Below are 27,508 nucleotides of genomic sequence, written 5' to 3'. Positions count from 1 at the left end.
CACAGTTCTCAATCTCAAAAGGGAATAATCTGAGAGAGTAACATGTACAGTGCTTTGCAATAACAAAATATAATATAAATTTTAGGAATACTTTGTGATGCCAGAACATGGTTCATGAAAGTATGTAATCTTTACATCTTTTTACTATTTAATTGCTTTAATCTCATATAGACAAGTACATTCAGGTAGGGTACTTGTGGGCTCTCAAGTCAGAGGAATGGGTGAGTTTATAATAGCATGTACTAGAGCATGTACTAGTCATTTTATCAGCTGAAGAGAATAGCATGCACAATTTGTTGAGAAATAAAAAGTTAAGGGGTTTTGTATCAGCACTGCAAATGAGGTGCTGATTATTATGTTATGAAAGTAGTACATTATGAGGGTATATTGTAAACCCAGGGTAACCCCAACAAAGGGAAGAAATGATGCATCTGACTCCATGGACATCAGAAGGCTAATTGATTACTTTATTATACTATATTATTCTATACTATATTACAATAGATTTAAACTGAAACTGCACAAGCACTCAACTCCACAAAATCTTGTGACTGTCTCCTGACAGTCCCGACACACGCACACGTGGATGCAATTGGTCACCTCAGCTAAACCATCTCCAGAACGCCTCCCACATGAGCACAACACGAGGAGCAGCAAATGAGATAGTAATTGTTTTTTCTTTTTCTGAGGTTCCTCGCTGGGATTCTCAGAAAATATCCTTGGGAAGCTGAGCCTTCCTTTTCTCTGTGAAGAGAAATGCGGCCACAAGAGTAGGAGTAGGCTTAGGGGAAGAATTTAACCTTTGCCAGAATTATGTTTTCAAATAATCCTAGTCAAAAAGATCAAGTTTTTGGTTGATTTTGTTTTATGTATTTCCTGGTGATAATTAAGATATCTGGACAGAAAAATATTCTAATTCAGAAATTTTGCTTTGGAAAATACTATTTTTATGAACCAAGTCTCCTGTCTGAAATAAACCTCCTATCACATGTTATGTTTACTGCTCTTGATCATATCAAGAGTTATGGTGTATGACTGTACTGAATTATGCTTAGAGTAACATAGCCAGAAATTCTACCTTTTGGACCAAACAAAAAGGAGATCTGGGAAAATCCTATTTCAAATTGTTCAGTATTAAAAATAAAGAAGGTTTCTCACCTAGCTTGTGCTTAGTAAAATTAACTCTGATTTATTTTTAATTTTTCTTTATTGAAATACTTCAGTGTTGTCTGTGCTGTTCATTAAACACTGCTAGACACAGCTCTTCCCAAGAAAGCATGTGATAAAAGTGGAAGAGGTGATGCCAATTTAGATATCACACATTGCTTCCATTTCACTAGGTAAAAGACAACATGTACACATTAAAGAATATAATTTACATGTATTTCAGGGTGGAATTATATGGAGGATTTCAGCTAGGTATATTTTTAATTAGGGATACAAGGAAAAACATTTCTGCACTTGACAAACTACTGTCATTTTATATTCAATTCTGTGGAAATGGTAGTTACTAACTCTTCCAGCTTTCCAATAGTAGATAAGCAATTTTTGCTATCTTGTTTTTCACTTAAAAAAAAAAAGAAAAGGCAGCAATAAGTCCCTGAAGCCATGAAAAGGCTAAAGTTCTGATTCAGTGCAAACAGTAGAATAATCCATGGGAAATCATAGAATCATAGAATGCTTTGTATTGGGAAGGACCTTAAAGTTCATCTCATTGCAACCCCCCTGCCATGGGCAGGGACCCCTTCCACTAGACCTGGTGGCTCAAAGCCCCATCCAACCTGGCCTTGTGCACTTCCCTGGGTGGGACATCCAATCTTCTCTAGGCAACCTGTGCCAGTGATTCACCACCTTCATAATAAAGACTTCCTTCTAAATATCTAATCTAAATTTGCCCTCAGTAAGTGTGAAGCCATTTTGCTTTATCCTGTCCATGCTCTTATAAATATTTTCACTCTATCCTTTTTGTAGACTCCTTTCAGGTTCAGGGCAAATCACAGATCTCAATTGAATTTAGACCTCTGGTATCCTAAAAAAAATAAAAAGTGACTTCAAGATTCAAACATTTTTAGATGTTTGAGTCTCAAAGTGTGATTTAAGGAATCATAAAGCCTTTTTTTTTTTCTTCAAAGCATTTTTTCAGTAATATTTTGAAATATCTTCAAATTGTTTTTAAAGAATAAACTGACTGCTCATGTTTTATACAAACTGACTTTCCCTGAGAAACTGTGCCGTAATATTGACTATTGACATAGCAATAGCAGAACAGCAATAGAACAATAGAACAGCAATAGAATTGCTGTTCTAACAAGGATGCCTAGAAATCTTGGAGGTTTAACACATGCAGTTTGTCAGTAGCTCATTGCCATCTTGTAAACTCACAAATTTATACAGAGGTAGTTCAGCATATCTGTATGAACCCATTACCATTTTGTCAATTGGCATACATTTGCAATGTATTTAATATAAATGTATATGTACCCTTATTACAACCTTCTTCTGATTACTAAGGAATGATCACATGCTTCAGTTGAGTAATTGGATAAATATTAATATTTTGTTGATTGGCATCATTATTATAATACATGCCACAAAACACAGCCCAGAGAGATAGAAAAGGAGGATAAAGTTGTCTGTAAGCAGTTTTTCTGGATACAAATAAAATGCTTCATTTTGAAAATATAAAATTGGAATGTATATTATGGAGCTTAGTCAACCATGTTTCTTTTTCACTTTGTGAAACCTTTTTTTTTTCATAATGTAGATATCTTTATCTCCTCTATAAAAAACCCAACATTTTAAAAATTATGAGTTCCTTTGCAAAATAAAATTTCTGTCTTCTGCAACAGAATATAATCTTGCTAGCTAGAAATATGTTTTTCTAAAAAAAAAACTTTTTTCTTTTAACCATATTTTTCTTTTAATAAATTTCTTTAGTTTGGTAACTGATGGAACTTTTTCATAGAATCATAGAATCTTTAAGGTTGAAGAAGACCTCTAAGATCATGAAGCCAAACCATTAGCTCAGCATTACCACTGTCACCACTGAAACATCTCCACAAGTACCACATCCAGATGTTTTTTGAACCACAAGCTTTATATTTTCAAATAAGAATAGTAAAAATGAGGAAGAATACAAAAATAATATTTATAAAGCTAAAAATTCTAATACAAAATACTTGTAAAATTAATTGATTCTGGCATCACAGAAATGCCACTGGAATAGCACAAATACAGTTGAAATTAGATCATTTTTTACATTAGTTAGAGAGGCTGCATTTGCTGTTTTTAAAGTCTTATCCAGACTGCAGCTTTTACAAATCTCTTTCTTCCTCATTTCTCAAGAAGTTTCTCTCATCAATGTCTGTATTAGAGCTAAATTTGTCCAGTATTAAAAAAACACAGTAGGCAAACTCAGAGGAAATGCCATTGAAGTATTCAGAAAAGCCCAGTATTGCAACATGCACCAAAGTACTTCCTAATTTACAAGAGGAAAAAAAAGGATTTTTTATTTAAATGCATTTTTTCAGTCTCAAAGAATATATGTGGAATATATATATGATCTTTATCAACATTGTTTTGGCGATATTTTGTTATTCATCTAAAAATATTATGTTTATGACATGTTTGCAAGTTTAACAATGATGCTGTCTTTGTGGATGTGATGGCCAGTACCACAGAAAATAAGCTATCTGTCCTTTAACAATAGATGTAGCTAGTGACAATATCCTAAGTCTCAGACTACACAAAATAGGGAATAAAAGCCCAGAGGTTTTTCTTGTAAGTATTGCTTATTGTAAGTTACATGCATATTTGATCTCAAAACGTGATATACAGGATAATTTTTGCATGTACCATGGTGCAGGCAATGATACAAACAAAAAACATTAGAAAATATATTGATATTTTGGTAACCTTTTAAAAGAAAGTTGGATTTTTCCCATCCTTTTTATTTCTAGTGAGAAATGAAGTCTGCCCTCAATAAGGATCTTTTTCTTCTCCTTACTGTACCAACAGCAGACTTTCTCACATTCAGTTTCCTGGGATTCATACCAGTCATTTATGTCATTCCCTGAGGTTCAACACCAGGGTGGGCAACAGCTGCCATCTCCTCTGGTTTGGTCACAGGAGTTATTAGATATTGGACTCAGCTGCAAGGAGAATGGCTGAAGCTGTTCCATGACCAGTTGCTCTCTACCTTTTTCTGTGCTTAACTGTTCAGTCGATGCCTTCTGTCTCTGCTTTGCAACTGACAGTATCACATCATCTTGGAGAACCAAGGTCTGATAGGTTCACTTTCACAGGATGGATGCATTCTGTCCATCAGCTCCTGGGAAACCTTCTGAGCTTGAGCAATGTTTGCATTTTTCAGTAGCTCATCTAAATTGATCATAATGAGTTTTGTTGGGTGTGTTTTCATAAGTGTGAACATACCGGTCATAAATGAAAAAATGACAATCAAGTGTCAGGTGAAGTTTTAGTGAGGAGCATGCTATTTATAGAGGGGAAAACAGTTTGATTTTAATGATAAATGTATTTTTGAAACATAGCAAAATAAATTTCCTCTAAGAACTTTCTTCTTTAATAAAGGGGAAAAGAATGTAAATATAACATGCAAAACCTGAAATTTTTACTTTTGCTTCATTGCTGACTTTTTGTAAAGACCATACATAATTCTGTCCTTAAGGGCTAGAGAATATCCAAAACTAGATTTTTCAGAATATTGAGAGCTGTAGGCTTCAAATAGTGATGCCTTTCCAAAGCTCTTCTAAGTATTTCAGGTTTCTCCATGTTTATGTATTAATTACAGCCTTATAATTCAAGAAGTCCTTATCCTTAGAAATATTTGTTTTCACATTGGATTTTTATTTGCAATGGATTTTGCTGTGACATCAGATATTTGAATTTGCAATATTGGTTATAATGTTGATAATCTTGATAATATAAACTGCAAATGTAGTTTATATTCAAAGTATTATCTGATTTTGCAAACCATTTAATAAATCACTCCTGTGAATGAAGATTAATTAATAAAATATTAATTAGTATACACTGTAATAATAATATAAATATTTGATACTAATATAAATATTAGTGTTTGGGCATAGGATTATGTTCAAAGTGATATGGCTAAAAGCAAGAACACATAACTTAAATGTAAATAAAACCTAAACTTGATTGGTTATAAAAAGTAACATGACTGACTATAAAAAATAGTTGAGTTTTGATATTTTGACCCTAATTGTAACTTTAGTGTGAATAAACTTTGAAAATACTTGTAGCTCATAGCAACTTGAGTGTAAATGTAATTTAACATTATAATTAACACTCAGGATAATTTTTCTAGTATATTTATTCCACAGTATTTTTAACTACTTTTCAAATAATTATGTTACCAATGAAGTTCATAAATTAAACCTTTAAAAAATGGTTTGCTCTACTTCAGAAATCACTGACTTAGATTAGCAAAGTTGGTAAATATGACCTATTATTGAGACCCCTAACAAAAATAAAGATCACATCATGTTATTAAAATCATGAAACTTTGAGATGCTTGTTCTCAAATTGCCAGTGGATTTGGGGACACTTCCTAAAATTGTCAGCCCAGAGCAGAGGTATGGTGACCTGTATTTTGGAAAGTGAACTGTGTTTTAGCCTAACAATGAGGTACTTTCACTAAGTACACAGAATTTCACAGCTGCGAGAAGCAGGAGTGAAACTGGTCCAGAAATACTTTCTGTAGGATATTTTTAGTATTTTTGTTATTTATAGAAGGAGATAGAGATGCTTGTCGGTCAGAATGAGGTAGAAGAATCTGGAATGTCAAAGGGTGTTTCATTAGGGATGAGAAGGAAAACATTGGTTCTGATGCTCAGTCAGGAACGCCTGCCTTGTTTGCTTCCTTTAATCAATGGCTGACCATCGTGCTTTTCTCCCTGCAATTACTCTGCCCCTACCAGCAGCTTGCTCAGCACTACCAATTTACCAAGAAACTTATTTTTTATGAGGTACTCAAAAAATAGTTGTACAGTGCCCATCTGTAGGGGACATTCCAATATGTGGGGACATTCCAGATGTCATTAAATCATGCTTCACTGCTCTATGTATTCTGTTGCATGTTGAAATGTGGAATACTTCAATCAACAAAATCAAATAATGAGTGCAAAACTTAACACATTTCTAGACAATTATAAAATGTTGAATGGGCAAAGAAAGGAGCAGACTCCAGAAATTCTGCAGACATTTGTCAAGCTATATTACTTTGTATTGAAAACCATGTAGACAGCTTTGAAACAGAGTAAATAAAATCTTCAAATAAATAAACCCCTGGGCAAGTTGTCCCATGAATGTGTGATCAAATGGCAGGTTATCATTACTAAGTGTTCTTAAAACAATTAAATTTTATATTGAAAAGAGAAGTTCATCTTGAAACTAGCAAAATCAGTTGCCAGTGTGGACATCCATGCAAAGCTTCGTTAGAATCAATGCAAAAAATCAAAATTTGAGGCATTTTTTATTTTATTCTAATAGCTTTGAATAGCAAAATTAGTGTTCAGTCTTCATCTGAGGCATGAGCTCATCCTTTAGGAAAAAAAAATCACTTGTTAATTGCCAGGAGACATTAAGAATTTATATAAAAATATATACACACGCGTTATGTATTTATTTTTTTAGGAAAAGGAGGATGACAAATCAGACACATCAAGCTCTCAGCAACAGAAAAGTCCACAAGGTCTGAGTGACACCGGGTATTCTTCTGACGGGATATCAAGTTCACTTGGTGAAATTCCAAGTCATATCCCCACTGATGAAAAGGATTTACACAAAGAAATTTGTAAAAAAGATGCCATTTCACAAGAAAGTCCACCAAGCCCCTCAGATCTAGCTAAATTGGAAAGTACTGTACTCTCAATTTTAGAAGCTCAGGCAAGCACTCTTTCTGATGAAAAATCTGCAAAAAGCAAAGAGCTTTCAGAAACATATGGTGAACAGACAAAGGATCAACTTAAAACAAAGCCTTTGCCCGTCACTGCGGAATCTTACAGCTCAGATGAGGAAGACTTAAAAGCTATCAAAGAAGGTGAAGGAACCATTGTAGAAGAGGGCAAAGGAACAGCTTCCTCCCAGGCAGAGTACAAGGAAGAGCATGAAGGAGATGACATTTCAGCAAGAAGGCAACAACGCTATGACTCTGTGGAGGACAGCAGTGAGAGTGAAAACTCACCAGTCCCAAGGAGAAAAAGAAGAACTAGTGTTGGTTCTTCAAGCAGTGATGAGTACAAACGAGATGACAGCCAGGGATCAGCTGATGAGGAAGACTTCATTAGAAAACAGATTATAGAGATGAGTGCTGATGAAGATGCTTCAGGTTCTGAAGATGATGAATTCATTAGAAATCAACTCAAAGAGATCAGTGCAGCTGAAAGCCAAAAGAAAGAAGAAGTGAAAAGCAAAGCCAAAGGAACAGCTGGAAAGCATAGAAGAATGACACGGAAAAGTAGCGCAGGCTATGATGAGGATGCAGGGAGAAGACATTCATGGCATGATGACGATGATGAGACTTTTGATGAAAGCCCAGAGCCAAAATACAGGGAAAGTAAAAGTCAAGACAGTGAAGAACTTGCAGTATCTGGAGGAGGAGGCCTTCGACGTTTCAAAACAATAGAACTAAACAGTACAATAACAAACAAATATTCTGAAGTATCTGAACCACAAAAAGGTATTTTATATTTTGATGAAGAGCCTGAGCTAGAGATGGAGAGTCTTACAGATTCACCAGAAGATAGATCTAGAGGAGAAGGATCTTCTAGTTTACATGCTTCTAGCTTCACACCAGGTACATCTCCTACTTCAGTGTCATCACTTGATGAAGACAGTGACAGTAGTCCTAGTCACAAAAAACTGGGAGGGGAGAGCAAACAACAGCGCAAAGCAAGGCATCGGACACATGGTCCTCTTCTTCCCACTATTGAAGATTCTTCAGAAGAAGAAGAACTAAGGGAAGAGGAAGAACTGCTAAAGGAACAAGAGAAACAACGCGAATTAGAACAGCAACAAAGAAAAAGTTCTAGCAAAAAATCCAAAAAGGACAAGGATGAGCTTAGAGCCCAGAGAAGAAGGGAACGTCCAAAGACTCCACCAAGTAATCTTTCTCCCATTGAAGATGCATCTCCAACAGAAGAATTACGACAGGCTGCAGAAATGGAAGAACTGCACAGGTCCTCTTGTTCTGAATATTCACCCAGCATTGAGTCAGAACCCGAAGGTTTTGAAATCAGCCCAGAAAAAATAATAGAAGTGCAAAAAGTTTACAAATTGCCTACTGCCGTCTCTCTATACTCACCAACAGATGAACAACCAACTGGACTTCCAAAAGAAGACAGTGGTCAAAAGACATTGAAAAGTGCTGAAGAGGTATATGAGGAGATGATGCATAAGTCCAAATCATTTCAAATGTCAAATGAAAAAGATGAAGTATTTGAAAAAGAATCTTTATATGGTGGAATGCTAATAGAGGATTATATTTATGAATCTTTAGTAGAGGATACTTACAATGGAACTATTGATACTAGTCTTGTTATGAGACAAGATGAGAGCAGTGAATATATACAACAGAGAGGAAAAGAGAAAAAGCCAAGAGCTTCAGAACAGGTCTATGGTGAACCACAGAAAGTTAGTGATCTAGAGAAAGACTACTATAGTGTTGAGACTTTACATACTATTGTGCCTCAAGAAGATATTGTTTCTAGTTCTTACATTATCCCAGAAAGTCATGAAATAATTGTATTAGACAGCACAGTAACTTCCACCATGGAGGAAAAGCATTTGTTAGATGCAGAAGCTGCTTATGAAGAGCTTATGAAAAGGCAGAAAATGCAGCTAACCCCAGGGTCTAGTCCAACACAACCAGCTTCAGATTTCATTCCCACATCTGATACAAAGGTGTCTGGAGGTGGAGAAATAGTAGATAGTACATCGTTAACATCAAGCACTACTTCAGCAATCTCAGATGTGTCACCTGTCAGTAGCACAACACTTTCTATCCCAGATGTTAAAATAACACAGCATTTCACAGCAGAGGAAATTGAAGATGAATACTTAACAGATTATGCCAGAGAAATTCAAGAAATAATTTCTCATGAAACATCAATATTGACCTACTCTGAGACATCAGAAGGTGCTGCATCAGTTTTACCTTCTGATACAGCTTCCTTAACATCATCTACATCTTCAGTTTCTACCACAGATAGTTCCTCACCCATAGATAGTGCAACCACAGGATTTGTAGGTCCATCAGATGATGTAAGTAAACCAGCAGATTCTGAAGGTGTCAGGATAGTAACACAGGTTCCCTTAACATCTGCAAAAGAGTACTCTGAAGTGAGCATGCCTTATGAATCTATTGTCGGAGCCACTAAAAAACCATCTCTTGAATCAGATGCAGAGAGTGTGGAGAAAACTGCAGTTTGTTTGCCTGAAAGTGCACCTTTAGTTGTGGCAACTACAGTTACAAAATCCAAGGAATATGCAGCTGACATCATTACCTTTGATACATCCAAAGCAGAGAAGGAAGCAGCTAGAAAAATTAAAAGTACGGTAGAGGCTGGCAGTGTCAAAATTCGTCATGAAGAGCCACACAAAGAATTGGGTGTTGATATGACAAGGATTGATTTGACTAATGCTGCATCTGAGCAACCACCTATATGTGTAGCACCAGTACCAGTTACAGAGCCTGCATCAGAAACATCCTCTGTACTCATTCACAGTGTTGTAAGTAAGACCAGCATGGTCTCTGTGCCTTCCTCAGCTCCTGCTGTTTCAGCCAAAGTATTCTCTCTTTTTAGAAGCTCTTCTTTGGATTCTTCTGCTCATCCTTCTCCACCCCCACCTCCTCCTCCTCCACCACCTCCTCCACCACCATTACCACCACCACCTATTTTACCCAAGCCAGCCATTTATCCCAAAAAGAAGCCACAGATTAAGGCTCCAGCGGCAACAGCTCCCACAGTGATACCTCCAGTCACAAGTGTTCCAACACTAGAGTCCACAGCTGTACTAAAGGATCATGTGGTACCTGTCACTAAAACATACACCCCAACACCACCTCCTGTACCACCCAAACCATCCTCCATTCCAGCAGGGCTTGTTTTCAGTCACAGGACACCTGAAGTAACTAAACCTCCAATTGCTCCTAAACCAGCAATTCCTCCACTCCCAATAGCTGTTCATAAGCCAGCAGAAACACAGCCCAAACCAGTAAGCTTGGCATTGACTTCAAGTATGACTCTGAATTTGGTAACCACAGCTGAATACAAAATACCATCCCCCACTTCCCCTTTGTCTCCACACTCTAACAAATCTTCACCAAGGTTGGCAAAACCCTCACAGGAAACATATGTTGTCATCACATTGCCATCTGAGCCTGGAACTCCCACTGAAGCTATAACTAGCCAGGCTGTTACCAGCTGGCCTTTAGAAGCACCTTCTAAAGAACAGATTCCCCAACCTATGCAACCAGTTTTTACTACATCCATGAAAACTCTGGATATTCAAAATATGGCAGGTCAGAGTATGTATATTTCAGGTGCACTGCAAGCTATTCCTGTGACAACACAATCAACTTTTGAAAAAATACCTAGTTCAAAACCAGAAGTAGTGACAACAGACATAACCAAGACCACAGTGTCTGTGGTTAAGAGTCCAGTGCCTGGTTATGGTTTAGGTAGTGTTGCTATTACTATACCTCCAGAGCCACTACATATTGTAGACCAGCCCAGATACAGAGAGAATGGAAGATTCCATCCTTTGGGCGATGTCATCGACCTTCGCACTTTAACTAAGATGGACATTGAAATGAGGGACAGCTGTATGGATCTCTCTGCTGTTTCCATGGATGTAAGAAGGCAAATGCCAGCAAGTGACACAGGTGGACGGCCAGTAAGTACTGTCCAGCCATCCATAATAAATCTTAGCACTGCATGTGTTGCTGATGCTTCTCTGCCTGCAGTCACTGAGACAGTGACTGTAATGACTTGCACTGCCACTGTGAGCTACACCACCAGCACAGACAGCCTTGTGGATCTGGGGCACGCCATGACAACGCCGCTGCAGCTAACAACATCAAAACATTTTGAGCCTGCATACAGAGTAACAGGCAGCCAGGCCTTCTCTGTAGGTAGAGATGAAGTGCCAATAAATTTATCACTAGGTACTTCAACACAGGCAGTGACATGGGCTACTACAAAGCCTGTTACTGTACCACCTGTTGGGGTTACAAATGGTTGGACTGATCTCTCCACTTCTCAGGAGCCAGTAGAGAGTGGAGCAGTTGACCTTAGCACTACGAAATCCCACAGAACAGTGGTAACAATGGATGAAACTGCTTCAGGTATCATAACAACAGTAATAGAAGATGATGAAAAGCCTGTAGATTTGACTGCAGGGAGAAGAGCTGTCTGCTGTGATATGGTTTATAAATTGCCATTTGGTAGGAGCTGTACAGCACAGCAGCCTTCTACTACACTTCCTGAAGATCGCTTTGGCTACAGAGATGACCATTATCAGTATGATCGTTCAGGGTCATATGGCTACCGAGGAATTGGAGGTATGAAACCATCTATGTCTGACACAAATTTATCAGAAGCTGGACTATTTGCATACAGAAGCAAGAATAGCTTTGATTATCGAGTTGGGGCAACTGATACAGCAGTAGATCTTACTTCTGGAAGAGTAACTACAGGTCAGTATGACACAGCAGCAGATCTTTCTTTGAAATATAATTTTGATGTTCCTCACCTCATTTCAGGATAATTTTTTTATTGTTTTTTTTCTCCTCCTTCTGTTATTTTGTTTTCTTTTGGACAGTTTGACAAATTATTCCGGATTACACGTGTTTTTCATTTCTTCATTTTACGTATGTGTTTGCACAGAGGTGCCTGCATGTGCCTGCATGTTCAGAAATGCTGTTTCCTTCACATCTAAAGTAGATCATTAACCTGAAGATTTGCATGCAGTTTTCCCTTCCCATTTATTTCATCAAGATGGGATGACTTTCAGAATCCGCAAAGCAGCATTCTTTTGTGGGACTGGACTGTAACTTTGCCCTGTAATTTCAGGTGAGGTTATGGATTACTCAAGCAAGACTACAGGTCCATATCCAGAGACTCGGCAGATTTCTGGCCTCGGGCTCAGTACACCACAGTATTCCCAAGCAAGAATGGTGTCCACTGTGGGTTCCCAGTTTGGCGTTGGAAGTGTTTTAAGATCATCCAATGGTGTTGTTTATTCTTCAGTAGCAACTCCAATCCCATCCACATTTGCCATCACCACACAACCCGGTTCTATTTTCAGTACAAGTGTCAGAGATCTACCTACTCTCCAAACAATTGACTCAGTGCCCTCTTTATCAACTTTGCAACAGACTCAACCACTCCCAAGATCATATAGTTTCTTGACGACTGTGGCAGCTGAAAAAGATAAGGCAATTACTGCCATTGGTGTGGAGACGGGGTTACCACCTCATTCGATAGAAACTATTACCACTGAGCCAACCAGCTTGATACCTGCTTTAACTACAGCATCTGAAGTTTATACAGATGTAATTGATGATGAGGTTGCCCTTCTCATTGCCCCTGAAGAAGGGAAACAGCAGCAGCTTGATTTGGAGCGGGAACTTCTTGAGCTTGAGAAAATTAAGCAGCAGCGCTTTGCAGAAGAGCTGGAATGGGAACGTCAGGAAATTCAAAGATTTAGGGAACAAGAAAAGTTTATGGTGCAAAAAAAGCTTGAGGAGTTGCAATCCATGAAACATCATCTCTTATTTCAGCAGGAGGAGGAACGACAAGCTCAGTTTATGATGAGACAAGAGACATTAGCCCAGCAGCAGTTGCAGCTTGAACAATTCCAACAACTTCAACAACAGCTCCACCAGCAGTTAGAGGAGCAAAAACTTCGTCAAATATATCAGTATGGTTATGACCCTTCAGGAACTGGGTCACCACAAACTACCACAGAACAAACACTTTTGGAAGGACAGTATGCAGGCACAGAAAATGGTCAGTTTTGGCCTACCGAAGACACAACCACTACAGCTTCAGGAGTGCTGGGTATTGAAATTCCACAAAGTCAAGCATGGTATACAGTTCAGTCTGATGGCATTACCCAATACATACCCAGGTCTGGTATCCTAAGCTCAGTTTCAGAAATGTCTCTTAAGGATATTGATGTTAGAGAGGAGAAGCAATTGAAAAAGAGAAGTTCTATGCCAAAATTACGTGGTCCCTATGAGGAGTTTGAGGAGACCCTGGAAGAGCCCCGGTGTTTCAAAAAAATAGTGGACAGTGGAGTGCAAACTGATGATGAAGATGGAGCAGAAAGAGGTTACACCAACAGGAGACGGAGATCTAAGAAGAGTGTTGATACAAGTGTTCAGACCGATGACGAAGATCAAGATGAATGGGATCTTTCCAGCAGATCCAGAAGGAAGCCTCGTGTAGGGAAGTACAGTGAGAGCACCACTGAGGCAGACAAAGCCAAACCATTCTCCAAGGTATCTAGTATTGCAGTTCAGACAGTGGCAGAGATTTCTGTGCAAACAGAACCTGTAGGAACAATAAGAACACCTTCAATCAGGGCCCGATGGGATGCTAAGGTTGAAATCATAAAGCATATTTCAGCTCCAGAAAAGACATACAAAGGAGAAAGTCTGGGATGTCAAACAGAGACAGCAGCAGACACTCAAAGTCCCCAATATCTGTCAGCTTCATCTCCTCAGAAAGATAAAAAACGTCCAACACCATTAGAGATAGGTTACACATCCCACCTTCGCCCAGACTCCACATTACAGGTAGTCCCTTCCCCTCCCAAATCTCCCAAAGTTCTCTATTCACCCATTTCACCCGTTTCACCAAGCAAAGTTATAGAGTCAGCATTTGTACCTTATGAAAAACCCATGACTGATGACATCAGCCCTCAGAAGATGCTGCATGCTGACATGGCCAAGGTTCCTCCATCAAGCCCAAAGACAGCAAAGATGATGCAACGCTCTATGTCTGATCCTAAGCCCCTGAGTCCCACAGCAGAAGACAGTTCCAGAGCTCAGTTTCAGTACACTGAGGGTTTTATGGTAAGAAGTATTTGCTTGCTTTTTTTTTTTTATAATATGCATTCTACAACTATCAGTACAGCATGAGGACAGACACACTCATTTCCAATACATGTGTATGTAGTCTTTTTGCACACCTTTTGAAAAATCAAGAGGAATATCTGCTGTCTAAAGCAATGGTTAGTTCATTCACTGCTTTGCCAGGAACAAAGAAGCCCATACTACTAATAATCAGAAATTAACACAGGAAGTTAATTTTCAGAATTTGGATGGCATTTTGTGCTTTATGTGGCAATTCATTGCCAGTGTAGGTGTTACTAGTTTCAGAAAACTGAAAGAATTTCCTTTCTAATCATACAACATCCAACTCTTGTGGCACAGTCTATAGTGCATTTACCATGAAGTTGCTGCATGTGCCTTCTGAGAGGCGGATAACACCAGATTTATAATTGCCTTGGTTAGTTGTCCTTTTGGACCCTCATGAGGTTTCTTAGCCATGTGTGATTCTGTGGATAATCTTCTGTACCAGTGTGTACATCTTTTATCTTTCCCAGACCAAGAGGTCTCATATTAAAAATCTATTTTTAATTTGTTTGTTTTGTATGAGGAAGATTATCAGGAAGTTATACAAGTTTTGAGGACTGTTTCTTATAGGGGTCAGAGGAGGCTGACTTCAGTAGGATCAAAATTTTAATTTCTGCAGTATTTCTTTTCCTTGAGAAATAAGATTTCATATTTGGGAATCAGATTGATATTTATAAATAAGAGGAATAAGTCTTGGCAAAAAAGAAAAAAAAAGTACCTGTAAAATATAATATGTCTTTGGCTGTCCTTTTATCATTCCCTTCTGTCAGTTGATACATCAGTATCTTTTCAGAATTCTGGAAGAGTTGCCATTCAGCAATATTTATTTTTTATGTTCAGTTATCTGTGAATACCAGTGATTAGTACAGACTGGATAGGATAAAGAGGGTTTGTTCTCTCTGTTTGATAATTTGTAATGGCTTTCAAATAAAACATTATCAGGTTATACCCTCCAAGGCTCCCACTGTAAGTAGTTCCTGCAGCTTCACGTATTTGTGCAGTATTAAATGCTTCCCATGCTGTTACTGCTTGGAAAACAGTACTTGGAAGTTTGAAGGGAAAGCCATAGTTATGGCATTGGTGCTCTGTATAAACATCATTCACTAATGAATGATAAGCACAGTGGGAGAAAGTAGCATGAGCACTAAATTTTATGTAGAGGATTTGGAACAGCATCTTGAAAAAGGTTGCTCATGGATTGTAAGAAAGTGTTGGGTCCTTCTTAATAATGGAGAGTAGGTATAATACTGTAAAATATTATAATTGTAAAAATATAGTAAAACTATTTCTGAGAATAAATTATTCAGTTCACTTATTTCACAGATACACATATATATTTGATATAAATGGTATCCTTCTATGATGGATGATGAATTCTATGAACAACTCATTGTTTAAAGGTCTTTACAGTGGAGTTTGAACACATACATTATTCTTTAACGAGACATGAAAACAAAGAGCTTGTACACCATTGTTTCTTCTTGTACCAACATGTTCTCTACGCTTTTGCCTTGAGCCCAAACAGCAATGAGCTATATGGTTTTCACTAGTGCGCAGCTATCAGGCAGCAAATAGCCCATGTCTCAAAGTAGTTGCAGCCTAAATAAAGGAGTGGGACATTTTTATGGAAGGTAGGGTGCAAGTAGACAAACACAAGAAAATTAAAAAAACTTCCATGAATAAAAAGTGGCCTGCATTAACTTGGCCATAGAGTAGAGAGTGAGGAAGCTGCTCTGCAAATTTCCCATGACCATCATGGCTGACTTCAGCTTTGATGCTATGTCAAGAATTAAGCTTTTTATTCTCTGATGGAGTTTTGTTCATAATGTGTCTGAGTTTCAGATAGCTTATGCTGAGGTCAGGTACATGAAGTTTAAAGGAGGAAAAAAAGGCACATGACCAACAAGAAAGAAAATATTTACAGTGATCCTTGAAGAATATAATTGGCTGACCTCATCAGCATCTGGAAACAGTGACATAAATTGCTTTTGCAGTTTCTATATCAGTTTCAGGTCTCAATTATTCATTCAAGTTATGTTATGAAGGAGAGTTCTACAGTACAAGATCTAAATTATCTAGTTTCCACAAGACTTACAGTATTCCCTCCAGCATGTCCATTTGTTATACCATGGGTTTAGGGCTGCATCATCTTGAAGCACAGGAAAGACTGGACAGTGATTTCTTTTATACATTTTATCACATTTAAAAGTTCCGTGAAAGCATACACGCAGTGTCATTGTTGGCAAAGTGTAAACCTTGTTGACATTTTTTCAACTATAGGCCACATGGTGTTGCTATACTTAAGTTTAAATATAGGATCACTTTTGGACTATCCTTCTAAGTGTGGAAGTAAGATGCTGCCTTAACTTCAAAATATTTTTGGCACTAGAACTGTTTTTTATTCATTCTTTGTATGTACAGTGCCCACAGCAGCTAAGCCTTGTTAATTCTCTGTGCATGCTTTTGTGCCTCCTGACACAGAGTTTCTAATTTCCTAGTTAAAAAATGGAAAGGTAGAAGGGGACAGTTATGTCATTCAAAAGAGTGAAGTTCAGTACGGAAAAACTTCCAAAACAGCTCACTCTGAAAAAGAGAATTTACTAGAGCTGAACATAAAAGAATAAAATGGAAATGAAAGATTGATCTTTCACTACCTTAAGGAAATTGAATGTGTATATGAATATTTTTTGCATGGATGAATATCCTATCACTTTTTTAATAGCTCATGAATCAGGGTTATGTCTTTGTCTGCATTCATAAACATTTCAGGTGAAAAGGGTATTCATGTCTATGATTCACAGACTTTTTTTTCATGACAATTGAGCAAAAAAAGTTGATCCTTACACAATTGGTGGGACTAAAAGAGTAAGAATAAAACTGATCTCTTTTGAAGATTTACAGTGAAATGATAACATGTTTCTCAGACAGTGCCCTTTCATCAGTCATGCACTTCTTCCAATAGAAAATGGGTTTTTTACAACATTTCAGGGAAGGATGTTATGGAGACTCTGACTAAGATGATTAAATATGTCTTAGAACTGTTGCTTTAAATATGATTTCCTTCTTTAAGGCAGCTTGAAGAGGAAATCATTACAACATTTTATCTAATCTAGTATAAGTGAAATGCTGAAAAGTAACCTGCTAGCTAACCACATAATAAAAAAGTCCAGGTAACATTACTTTCATTGGTGGCACATTTAATTTTCTGACAACAGAAATTTTTCTGTGTGGTTATGTTATAATTCCACTTGATGGTCTGTTATAGTCATTGTCTCTATGTGAACACTAGAAAGAATTTAGATGGTGCCTTCCTATTCATCCAAAGAAAAATTATTGCTTGCCACTCTGTCTGCTTTTGTAGCTCTTATGTGCTGTCCATTAGTGATATATATTAGCAATCAGTATAGCTGAGTCAAGAAAAAATTAAGAATTGTAAATTGTCAGCAGCAGAAAAAGTTGTGAAAGCCACCCATTAGAACTGACATTTTGCAAAGACACCAAATTTTGCTGTTTTGTGAGCTTTGTGTCTCTTGCACTCCCTGTGGCAATGAGCTCCCCAGCACTGATTTTATTAGACTGTCCAGCATGGTAGGGTTCAATAGAGTGAATGGCCATAGGAATGGTTTCCATGAGAGCACCAGGAGCTGTCAGTAGAGTCTGGAAGTGAAGATTGCAATTCATCCATTCAGCAGCCACAAAAAAATTGTGAGTACCTGTCTAACATAACAAGGGAACAGCTTTACACCAGTGTGCCACAGAATCAAGTCACATGCCAGTCACAGTCATCTTTGGCACTTGTACAGATTGCATATGTGTAATTAAAGATGGGAGTTGTCTTCCTTTTGCCTTTGGATGCAAAATGTCTGTTCAGCTAAAATGAGGCGAATTGCAGACGATCTTGCACATGACCTGTCACACACATAAAGCATCCCCAGCTAAGCAATGCACAGACTCAGCAGAAGTGTTTGTATTCGTGAAACTAATGCAAAGACACATCTGTCAACAGCCTGTCAGCTTTAGGGTAGAAACTGTACATTTAAGCTTTAACACTTAGAGTAAATCCTATCAATATGTTTATTAAGAGAGACTTTTCTTGACATTTTCATGTGGTGTGATTTACCATACTTGTAAGGCAAAAACAAATCAAGTCTTCATAATGTAGTAAAAAAAAAGAGTAATTATTTCAAGTGAAATCCCCCAAAATGTGTCTTTATTTACATAAGAAATGCAAGATTTCTTCTATTGCTATATTAAGAGCACAATACTGAGTTTAGGAGTGGATTTTATTTTAGATGGCTTTATTAACACATTAATGTGTATCATCTTCTGTGGTATTTGAAAGTTCTCAACTTTAAAACTAGAAGGTTAAAACTTCATGATTTCACAGAATCACAGAATGGTGTGTGTTGAAAGGGACTTCAATATTCATCTAGTTCCAACTTTCCCTGCCACCAGGGACACCTTTCACTACACCAGGATGCTCCAATCCACATCCTACCTGGCCTTAAATATTTCCAGGGAGATGGGGAATCCACAAGTGATTTTTGCAGTGTCAGACATGCTGCACATGTGAGCATTGAAAAGAGAAAACAAGGTAGTTGTTCCAAGTAGAATTAGGACCTTCCATCTATCATATCCATGATCTGATTTCTGCTTGTTTATTCAGGACTAAGCTGATCACCAGGCTTGTAGTTCAGCAAGGAGTGTTCTCCATGGATAATGAATAGAGAGAAAAAGGCAGGGATAATTACCCTGTTTGAAGGTGGATATTTCTGTTTGCTCAGGTTCCCCAGAAGCAGGGAGTAGGTTCATTTCTTAATGTCATGCCAGAATGACAGGTATCATAATTCTTATACTGCTGAAGCACAAGACATAGGTGTTTCCCTTGGTTTCTTGTTATCTGAGCTTAATTCCTGCTAACAGGGTTTGGTACTTTGTTATGTTTCTTTTAGTTACTGTAAAATATTCAGAACAGATTTTTGGTCTGAGACATAGATGGTCACATCATTGTACTGCAAAAGCCTTAATTCAATGATTTTTAATTTTCCATCTTAGTTCTATGATTCAGCCCAGAAAAAGGGAATAACATTTTGGTTTCTGCAAAATCTGTACTTTGTATAAAGGAAGAATCATCTTTTAGCAGAAACAGCTGCTGTTTGTGTTTCAGTACAGATGGGTGTTGAGTGAGGAACCATCTTTGGTAGTATCTAAATTTTTAAATTTTTAATTTAGATTTTTATTTTTTTAGCTTTGCTTCTAAGTGACATCACTGGGCTGTGGTTTAATGAAAATTCTCCAGACACTGGTGGCAACTGGTCCTTCATTTTGAGCATGCATGAACCAGTCCTAAAGAATGATCTGGAAGAAGTCTGATTTTCATAATTCATATGGCTTCCATGCAGTCTGTGAGCTGCACATGCAGGAATGCCTGGAAGTGTGATAATGCACATAACAACTGAGGCCTTACAGGCCCTACACTTAGACCTGAATGCTGATCCATTGCTTATACATTGGAAATCTTGTCTTGAGCCTGAATTCAGGCCAAGAAGTTGTAGATTTTCCCCACCAATTTTCTTTTGTGCTTTAATATTGTCAAATACTTTCTTTGTGTGCCTCAAGCAAATTCACTGGGACCTGAGTTACAAAGACAGTCTCTGTCACATTTAGAAACAATTCCCAACAATCTTATCCATGTGTAAATAATAAAATAGGATCTATCTTTTCCTTTAACCATGTGGTTTTAGCAAGATTTAATTTTTTTTTTCCACCTGTGGTCTGAATTATTTACTATTTAGAGTCCTATTAACATTCTAAGCTACTGTTTCCTGTGAAGTATTTCCTATATATATCCTTTGGAATAACATTTATGTGACTGAAGTGAAGCTTCTTTTTTCCATCTGTCAGGTCTTCCAAAGAGACAGAATATCCCAAATTTAGGCAACACGTCATATTAACATTACTTTCTAAAGCACATTTAACTGGGTCAGTCTTTTCTGCCTGATACTTTTGTATTCATTGGTTTCACACCTTCTCTATTCAACCAAGGGACGTTCATGCATAATAGAAAATCATTATAGTGTTCACTCTTTTTCCTTAACACTCTTTTATAAAGCACGAGATTTATGGCAAAGTTGACAAAGAGCCCTGGTTTTATGTCACTTGGGCCTTTTCTCACCTGCTTTCAGCTTATCCATCTTCCTCTCAAGCTGGCTCCTATATAGATGTTAAGGAAATCATCCCTGGCCACAATTGCCATCCCTGTCTTTTTTCTTCCAGAAATACAAAAAAAAACCCAGAGGTACAATAGTATCTCTATGTTCATTTCTGGTTCACTTGGTTACTGTGGTTATCTATTTTTAGAATACTTGGAATATTTGGTGTGGAAATAGGTAAATATCATGTTCCTTGTTTTAAAGTAATAAATACTGGATATAAATTTATACAGTGGAACCAAGCAGGCTCAGAAGAAAGACAGAGGGGCATATACCCATGAGCAAATTTTGGCCTACTTCAGCTCTGTTTTGCTTCAGACCTTCATCTCCTCTCAAGCCAGAGATTACTGTAGTTAGCATGAATAGGAGGGTAAAAGTTCTACCAGTGGAATTGTCTGACTGAAATAAAAGAAGAGGATTTCTTTCACATGCTCTCCTGATAATTCTGGCTTCCTGCATTTTATTCTGTCTACAGTTTAATGAGCATCTTTGAAGCTCTGAAAACTATACTGGTAAAATAAATGCACATTCTCCAAAAGGAGCAGAAGAACAATGTGTATAAAATCTTTGTTAGAAAGAAAGTGCTATCTGTGCTTTATTAGCAAGTTGTTTGGTGCAGTAGAAGCTGAATAACAGATCAAATTAGCTGATGTAAATTATCTGCTGTACTGCATTTTTGTCCAAAATGAGCCAGTCATGGGTTTGGACTGGTTTTCCCCGCTGGGTTTTGAGCCCATTTAAGTTACGCTTAGGATAGAGCTTCCTACTGAGTTTCTCCTGAAGAAAGCTAATTTGTTTATAGTAATTTCTAATTTATTTTTAGCATATGAGATACTAAAAATTTTAAAACTCTACATTATTCCCTTAGGAAAGATATGAAAAATATTTGCATATAATCACCCCAAAAAATAAAAATTACAAATGGATGACAGGAAGGTAGTCCAGTAATCTTTGAGCTAGAGGTGTTTGTGTTTGTAATACTCTTCACAGCATTATTAGCTTCATAAATTCATACCAGATCTCTGAAGGTTTGCTGCTTATCTGTAGAAATCCTGACTAGACCAGATCCTCTTGTGCTATCAGTGTTTAAAAATGCAATGTGTGCTAATAGCAACTATTTGTTTGTTTACTTGTTTCTTAGTTTTTAAATTAATAAGGCTTGCCAAAGTTTGTTCTAACTTTTCTTTTATTCTGAGGCTCAAAATCCTTCTAATCAGGCATTGCTTCTCTGAGACAGTGATTTCATATTAAAAATAATTTGTTAAGATAGACACATGGTTTTGCATATTATTGCTGCAAGATCAAATCCCATTATTAAATATTAAGAAAAACAGTCCCTTCTGCTGCACTTCTTTACATTCTTACTCCAACACAACATTGTTGCTAAGCTAATTCTTTTTCAATGATTTTTAAATGGAAGTTTTCTTTCTATCTGCCAGCTGGAAGTGAATATCTTAGGTCAATATGGTCACTGTCAAACAGGAAAGCAGTTTCAAGTGTATCAAACAGGGACTTGTCCTAGACTTTACTCTTTAATAATTTAATTTGCAATTTAAAGTATGAAGAAATGACTCATAACATTTTTAGACTGATATATGAAATACAATTACTTTGGAAAGCAGAATTGCAATTCAGAGCAATGTTCCAAAATTTCAATAATGATACAGACACTACGGGTAAAGAAGAAAAAAAATAAAAAAGAAAACAAAACAGGAATATTGCTGATTAGGCAATAGCAGAAGTGAAAATGGTCCAGTGTACCAGTAAATGTTCAGATGTAATATGAGTTAAAAATATCAAGTGCTTGCAGGAAAGGTAGTGGTGTTTTGGGAACTACTGACAAGCCATGCCTGTGTAGGAGATGTGCTGCAGTTGTTCTGCTCTGCTCAGGGGCTGGTGAGACTTCAGCTTTAATACTAAATGCAGTTTAGCTGAGCACCACTGAAGAGTTAGAGGATGAGATGTTTGAAAGTTGAGCATAAGAGAAAGGATAAAAGATATTTAGACAATGTTGGTTAGCTGTCTGAAGGATCTGGCTGTGAGGATCTAGAAAGAAGACCAAAGCTGGACAAGATAAGAGTCTTTCACTGTGTTAAACATTATTTTAAATAGGAGAAATATTAACCACTCTTTACATCCAGTAGAGACACAGGATAGATTATCTCAATCTGTGGCCTGGGATATTTGGTAGGCATGAACTTAATAACTGCAATAGCACAGATGCCTTAGAACTGATATATTTTAGTGAAACTGTGTTACATCTGAATATTGGGAATACCATAAAGGGTTAGATAGCTTACATGACTGATTTTCTTTCCAAGCCAAGAATACCTTGAGCACTATGAGTAATAAAATTATGTTTAAAAATTAAATTCTAAAATTAAATACAACTTTCTTTAGTATTTATGGCTCTTCTGACATATCATGCACATCTTTGCTGTTAATTTGTGTCACTACAGCATTTGCCACAGAGTGCTGAGTAAACACACCACTCAGATATATATGGCCCTTTCCATTATATGGGTGAATTAAGAAGAATTTAATCTTTTAAATTAATTCAATATTCATTTAAAAGATGGGACAGGTATAATCAAATAGCCTAAATGTCCCCTGTTTTGTTCCTTCCATCCCTTAGTTGAAGTGGCATTTATTCCTTATTTTAGTTTCTCTTCTGAAGCCTGGAAGTCTCTTTTTTTCCTTGGCTGACACAACATAGCCTAAGGAATGAAGGGTTGGAAATAACATGTTTGACATTAGATATTGGTGGTGAAAAATCCCACCTGATCTGGTCACTGTATATTCCTGTTATAATCTGCAGGCAGAAGTACTCCAAGGGAATAGTAGTTAATCCAGTTATTTTATGGTTTTACTTTAGAATAAGATTAATCCCACTCATTTCTCAAATGACTACATTAAGGTTCTAGATGACTGAGACTGCTTTTGGTCCCATGGTCACTCAAAAAACCTGTCTTGTGCTTTTCTGTGTTCTTGTTTCTTGTTTTTTCTTTCAAAACAGTGAATTTCTTAATTATGTACTATTTACCTTTTATCAATTCTGCACAAAAAAAGTTATGATTCAGTTAAAGTTACATTTATAAATTTTTTTCTAGGTCCTAAAGCTTAATTAAAGAAAAATATTTTAAAAATATTAATTTAAAATAACTTTCATTTTAATTCACTGAAACATCATTACAAAAAGTCTTTCTACTATTTTCTGGTCTCTTCAGCATGCTTTTAAGATGAATGGCTGCTGATAGATGGGCATCATAGTGCAGACAAACCTCTTATTTACAGGACAAGGTTGACTCTGCTGATGCCAATTCAGAATTTCAGAAGCTATCCTGTCAACAGTTCTCAAAGCTCACTTGGGGAGAGCAAGTTTTTCATTTGTGCTTATCTTTTCAGTTCAATTTCTCAAAATAACTTTCAATTTTGTTTCCAAGAAGTAGCTGAACTCTGGTAAAAAAAGTGATTTACCTGCTGCAATGTTCAGCTCAGGGAGTGGAATCCATAATGGTGTGGTAAGTGCTTGCAGTCCCTGCATTTAAAATGAAGATATGAGAGAGGAATTAACAGTAGCAGGGTTGGTTAGTGCTGTGCTGCCTAAGTCAACTCTTTAGACACTCCAGATACAGGGGTAAGTCTGTCACAAGATACGGCTTAGACATCTCTGTGAAATTGTGATGCAGAGCCTGAAATTTCTCCCTTGGTGTGAGACTGCAGAGGAAGCCTGCCTTTTGGCTCTCCTTCAGAACTTCATGCATTTTATACATCATGAATTTGGGTCTTAGTTCAATTTCTGTTCACATTCTCCATCTGTCCATATCTTCCCTCTAATCTCCTTGCTAAACCCTACTTCTGTTTCCCAGCTGGTCTTTCTCAGACACTCTCTCTCTCATCCAATCTAAGTGGTTCCTATCAAAATACAGCTTTGATTATCTCACCTTACTCACTTTGCAAGCTGTTTGCTGATGCCAAATCCAGCTCAAGCACTGAGTGTGCTGGTGCTCTTACACTGCCTGGCAAGCCTTTCCCTGGGGCATGATGGCCAAGCAGGCTAAGTGGGCCAGCCAGCAGCTAAGAGTGAAGGCAGGCTTTGAAATTTAATAACTAGTATGGAGGAAGGTCTGAAGGAGGATTATATGCTGAGGATTTCTTTAGTGTGTGTGTGTGGGATGAGAAGTTTAGCAGGTCTGATTTCTCTAAGTCTGGATAACTCCTTGATTTAGACAGTCAGCAGTTGCCAGAGGTGAAGAGATAGTCAGGAAGGGTGATGGATGGAGAGAATCAAAAGGAGAGTTACCCACCTAAAATTTAAGTTTAATGTAGGGAAGGTTATTTCAAGACTGAGACTTTATTTTCAGCTGCTGTATAGCATTATTAAAACACAATGGCATAAGACTCAGGACATCATAAGTTAGTTTGGAGATAATATTTACTTCATTTGTTTCTGGAATACATTTTTTGTAACCTCCTTCATAGCTGTGGTTTTGCTGTATATATACAATGCAAGAAGGCAACAGTGAAATAAAATTATGCTGCTTGTCTGAGTTGACTTTAGAAGCAATTATTGCCTTTTTAAAAAAAAAATACTGTCTGGGTTAATCACTTACATCATATTGATGCTCCTTTTATGATTCCTTAGTTATAACCAACAGCAGCAATATCATGGTCTTCTAGAAGAATGGAATAGAATAAGTAATTTTGTGCTTTGCCCATTTGATTAGACACACTGTAGTATAGAGAATTTTATTGAAATGCCTTCTGATATTTCTTTTGGCAGTAAAAGTGATTCTTGTGACTGTGGTAGTGTAGGCTCCTCCGAATCCTTATGTTCTTACAGCCTGTTTAAGCATTGCTTGTCTGAGGAATGATAATATAGGAAGAGGAACATATTTTATCTCTTTTCTTCCTGTTTCTTCATCATTTGGCCCAAAAGCTCATGATGGACAACAAGAAGTTTTGAAAATGTTAGAGAAGTAGCATTTTTACCGTATGTGCACACACAGACTCACATACATATATGTCAGAAAGCAAATGGCTTTTCTGGAGGGTACTTTTAGCTCACACATTCTGCAGTTACAGGACATCAAAGCTCTATTTAATTAAAATAAATATTGAAGTCCCTAATCTTTCATTCCTTACACAGCATCATAGCAGTATATCCATTAAGATGTTGGTGTCTGTTTAATACTTTGAAAACACTTCCTCTCTAAACTTCTCAGTCATCAGAGATCACAAAAATCAGGTTGGAAAGGTGCTGTGGAGGTCATACAGCCCACCCTGACCTCAAAGCTAGGCTAATTTCTATTAAGTTAGATCAGATGTCTGCAGGACTTGCCAGGTTGAATTTTGAAAATCTCTAAGGATGGAGATTTTACTGTCTGTGCATTCTGGTCTGAGAATTCACTGCTCTCGTGTTGAAGAGTGCTTCACTTCCCTTGTGCAACTTCTTCCTTTTGTCCTTCATTGTGCATCCCTTAGAAGAGTCTGATTGTCTTCTCAGTACTGCTTCATTTCAGAGTGGAAGACAGCAATTTGGTGTTTTTTTCAAGCTCAGTTCCCTTAACCTCCCTTCTTTGAACAGACACTCTCCCTCAAGCCCTGACCATCTTACTGGACCTACTCTGGGATCTCTAAATGACATTTTTAATGGTTTGTGTGGATATAAAACAGGGTAGGAAGTGTTGGGAGACTCTCCCATCTGAGTCCTTCTCTTCCCGTTAAAATTATTGTTCTCATTAGCTCGAGTGCAGACACACAAACTCCTGTGCTGCTTCACTTCAGAAACAAATTACATTTCCTAAAGCATTTCCTATGCAGCTTTATAAAGAAACATACAGTACAGTTCAGGAAACACTAGTCTATGCCCCCCATTAAGCTCTCAAGCCCTGTAATTAGTTTAGAGTTATTTGGGAAATTGCTGGGTTTGGAGTTTTGGGTTGTTGGGTATTTTTTTTTAATACACTTAAGTTTTAAGAAATCATTGTTTCAAAAAAACAGACCTGGTATTTTTTTCGGTGCGTGTCATTCATAGGTGATATATACATTCTAAATTACTAATATCTTATCATCATTATACATAGAAAATCTTTTATAAATGTATTTTAGATTTTTTAACTCATAGATTAGAAAATTTTTCTCCTTCCGATCTTATAGGTAACTAGACTTGAACAAAAATTCCCCAAAATCCAGTAATAGTATTCTGTTAAACACCTCTCTGAAATACTTCTTCAGAAAATATGACATAAAAATATTTCTGTGTTTTGTACAAATATAATAAGAAGCTACAATTGAAGGACAAATGATATAGCACCGTCAAAACACTTTTAAGTTTCATCAGAATCCCAAATTCTAGTTGGCACTCATTAATGCAATTTTATTTTGGAATTTCTTGGAACATGAATTTTACTATCTTAATGTTGTAATATTTTGCTCTCTTTGGGAAGATTAAAAAGTATGTTTATAACATTGCTGCTGAACCCCTTGTGATCTATTATGATGAATCTACTGTGATGCTCAGATCTGAGTATTTTCATTGACTTTTGAAACTATAGAGGCTTGTGTTTCTGTTGTAGAATCATTAATCTGATGGTTCATACAAAATTCTCTAAGGATACACTGTTAATTCAGTGAGATGTGGATCATGCCTTGAAGAATTTTTTTTTTCCTTTGGATTGCTAATTCCAACTATTTCAAATATGAAGAATTTTTTGCACAGTCTTTAAAACAAAATTTCTCACTTCTGATTATTATAAAAAAATGGAATCCCCTAAATTCACAGAATGTGGGGAGCAGAAAGGAAGGCTATTCATTTAAATGATTGACATATTACTGCCGGAAATTTCTTAGTGGAAACTAACCTTTAAATCTGAATTTTTTATTGAAGAAGTTCAAAGTTTGCACAGGAAGAATGGAGTTTTGTATGGTAGAGAAAAAAAATACAGTGATAGTTTTTGGAGAGAAAGAAAAAAAGGACCAGGACATTTTCAAGCTGAAAAAATAGGTAGTGATTCTCTTTAATCACATTTTTTCCTATGTCATTTAAAAGAAAAAACAAAAAAAAACAATCAAAACAATACCCCACCAAATCAAAATCCAGACAACC

The 27,508-nt window shown here is 37.0% G+C and overlaps 1 protein-coding gene across 7 annotated transcripts in view; it reads left to right on the top strand.

The window, feature by feature from the left end:
• Window positions 1-27,508, top strand: part of PCLO (piccolo presynaptic cytomatrix protein) — a 323,520-nt gene that overhangs the window by 141,616 nt on the left and 154,396 nt on the right. For all 7 annotated transcript variants that reach the window (XM_066550944.1, XM_066550946.1, XM_066550943.1 and 4 more), the window contains exons 5-6: window positions 6,676-11,740; window positions 12,117-14,125. In XM_066550944.1, coding sequence (XP_066407041.1) covers window positions 6,676-11,740; window positions 12,117-14,125 — 7,074 coding nt within the window. The remainder of the gene's footprint in view (window positions 1-6,675; window positions 11,741-12,116; window positions 14,126-27,508) is intronic.

The sequence above is a fragment of the Molothrus aeneus genome, chromosome 5, assembly GCF_037042795.1.
Source record: "Molothrus aeneus isolate 106 chromosome 5, BPBGC_Maene_1.0, whole genome shotgun sequence".
In the NCBI taxonomy this organism is placed as follows: Eukaryota; Metazoa; Chordata; class Aves; order Passeriformes; family Icteridae; genus Molothrus; species Molothrus aeneus.
This window is presented reverse-complemented; position numbering and strand designations above follow the sequence as displayed.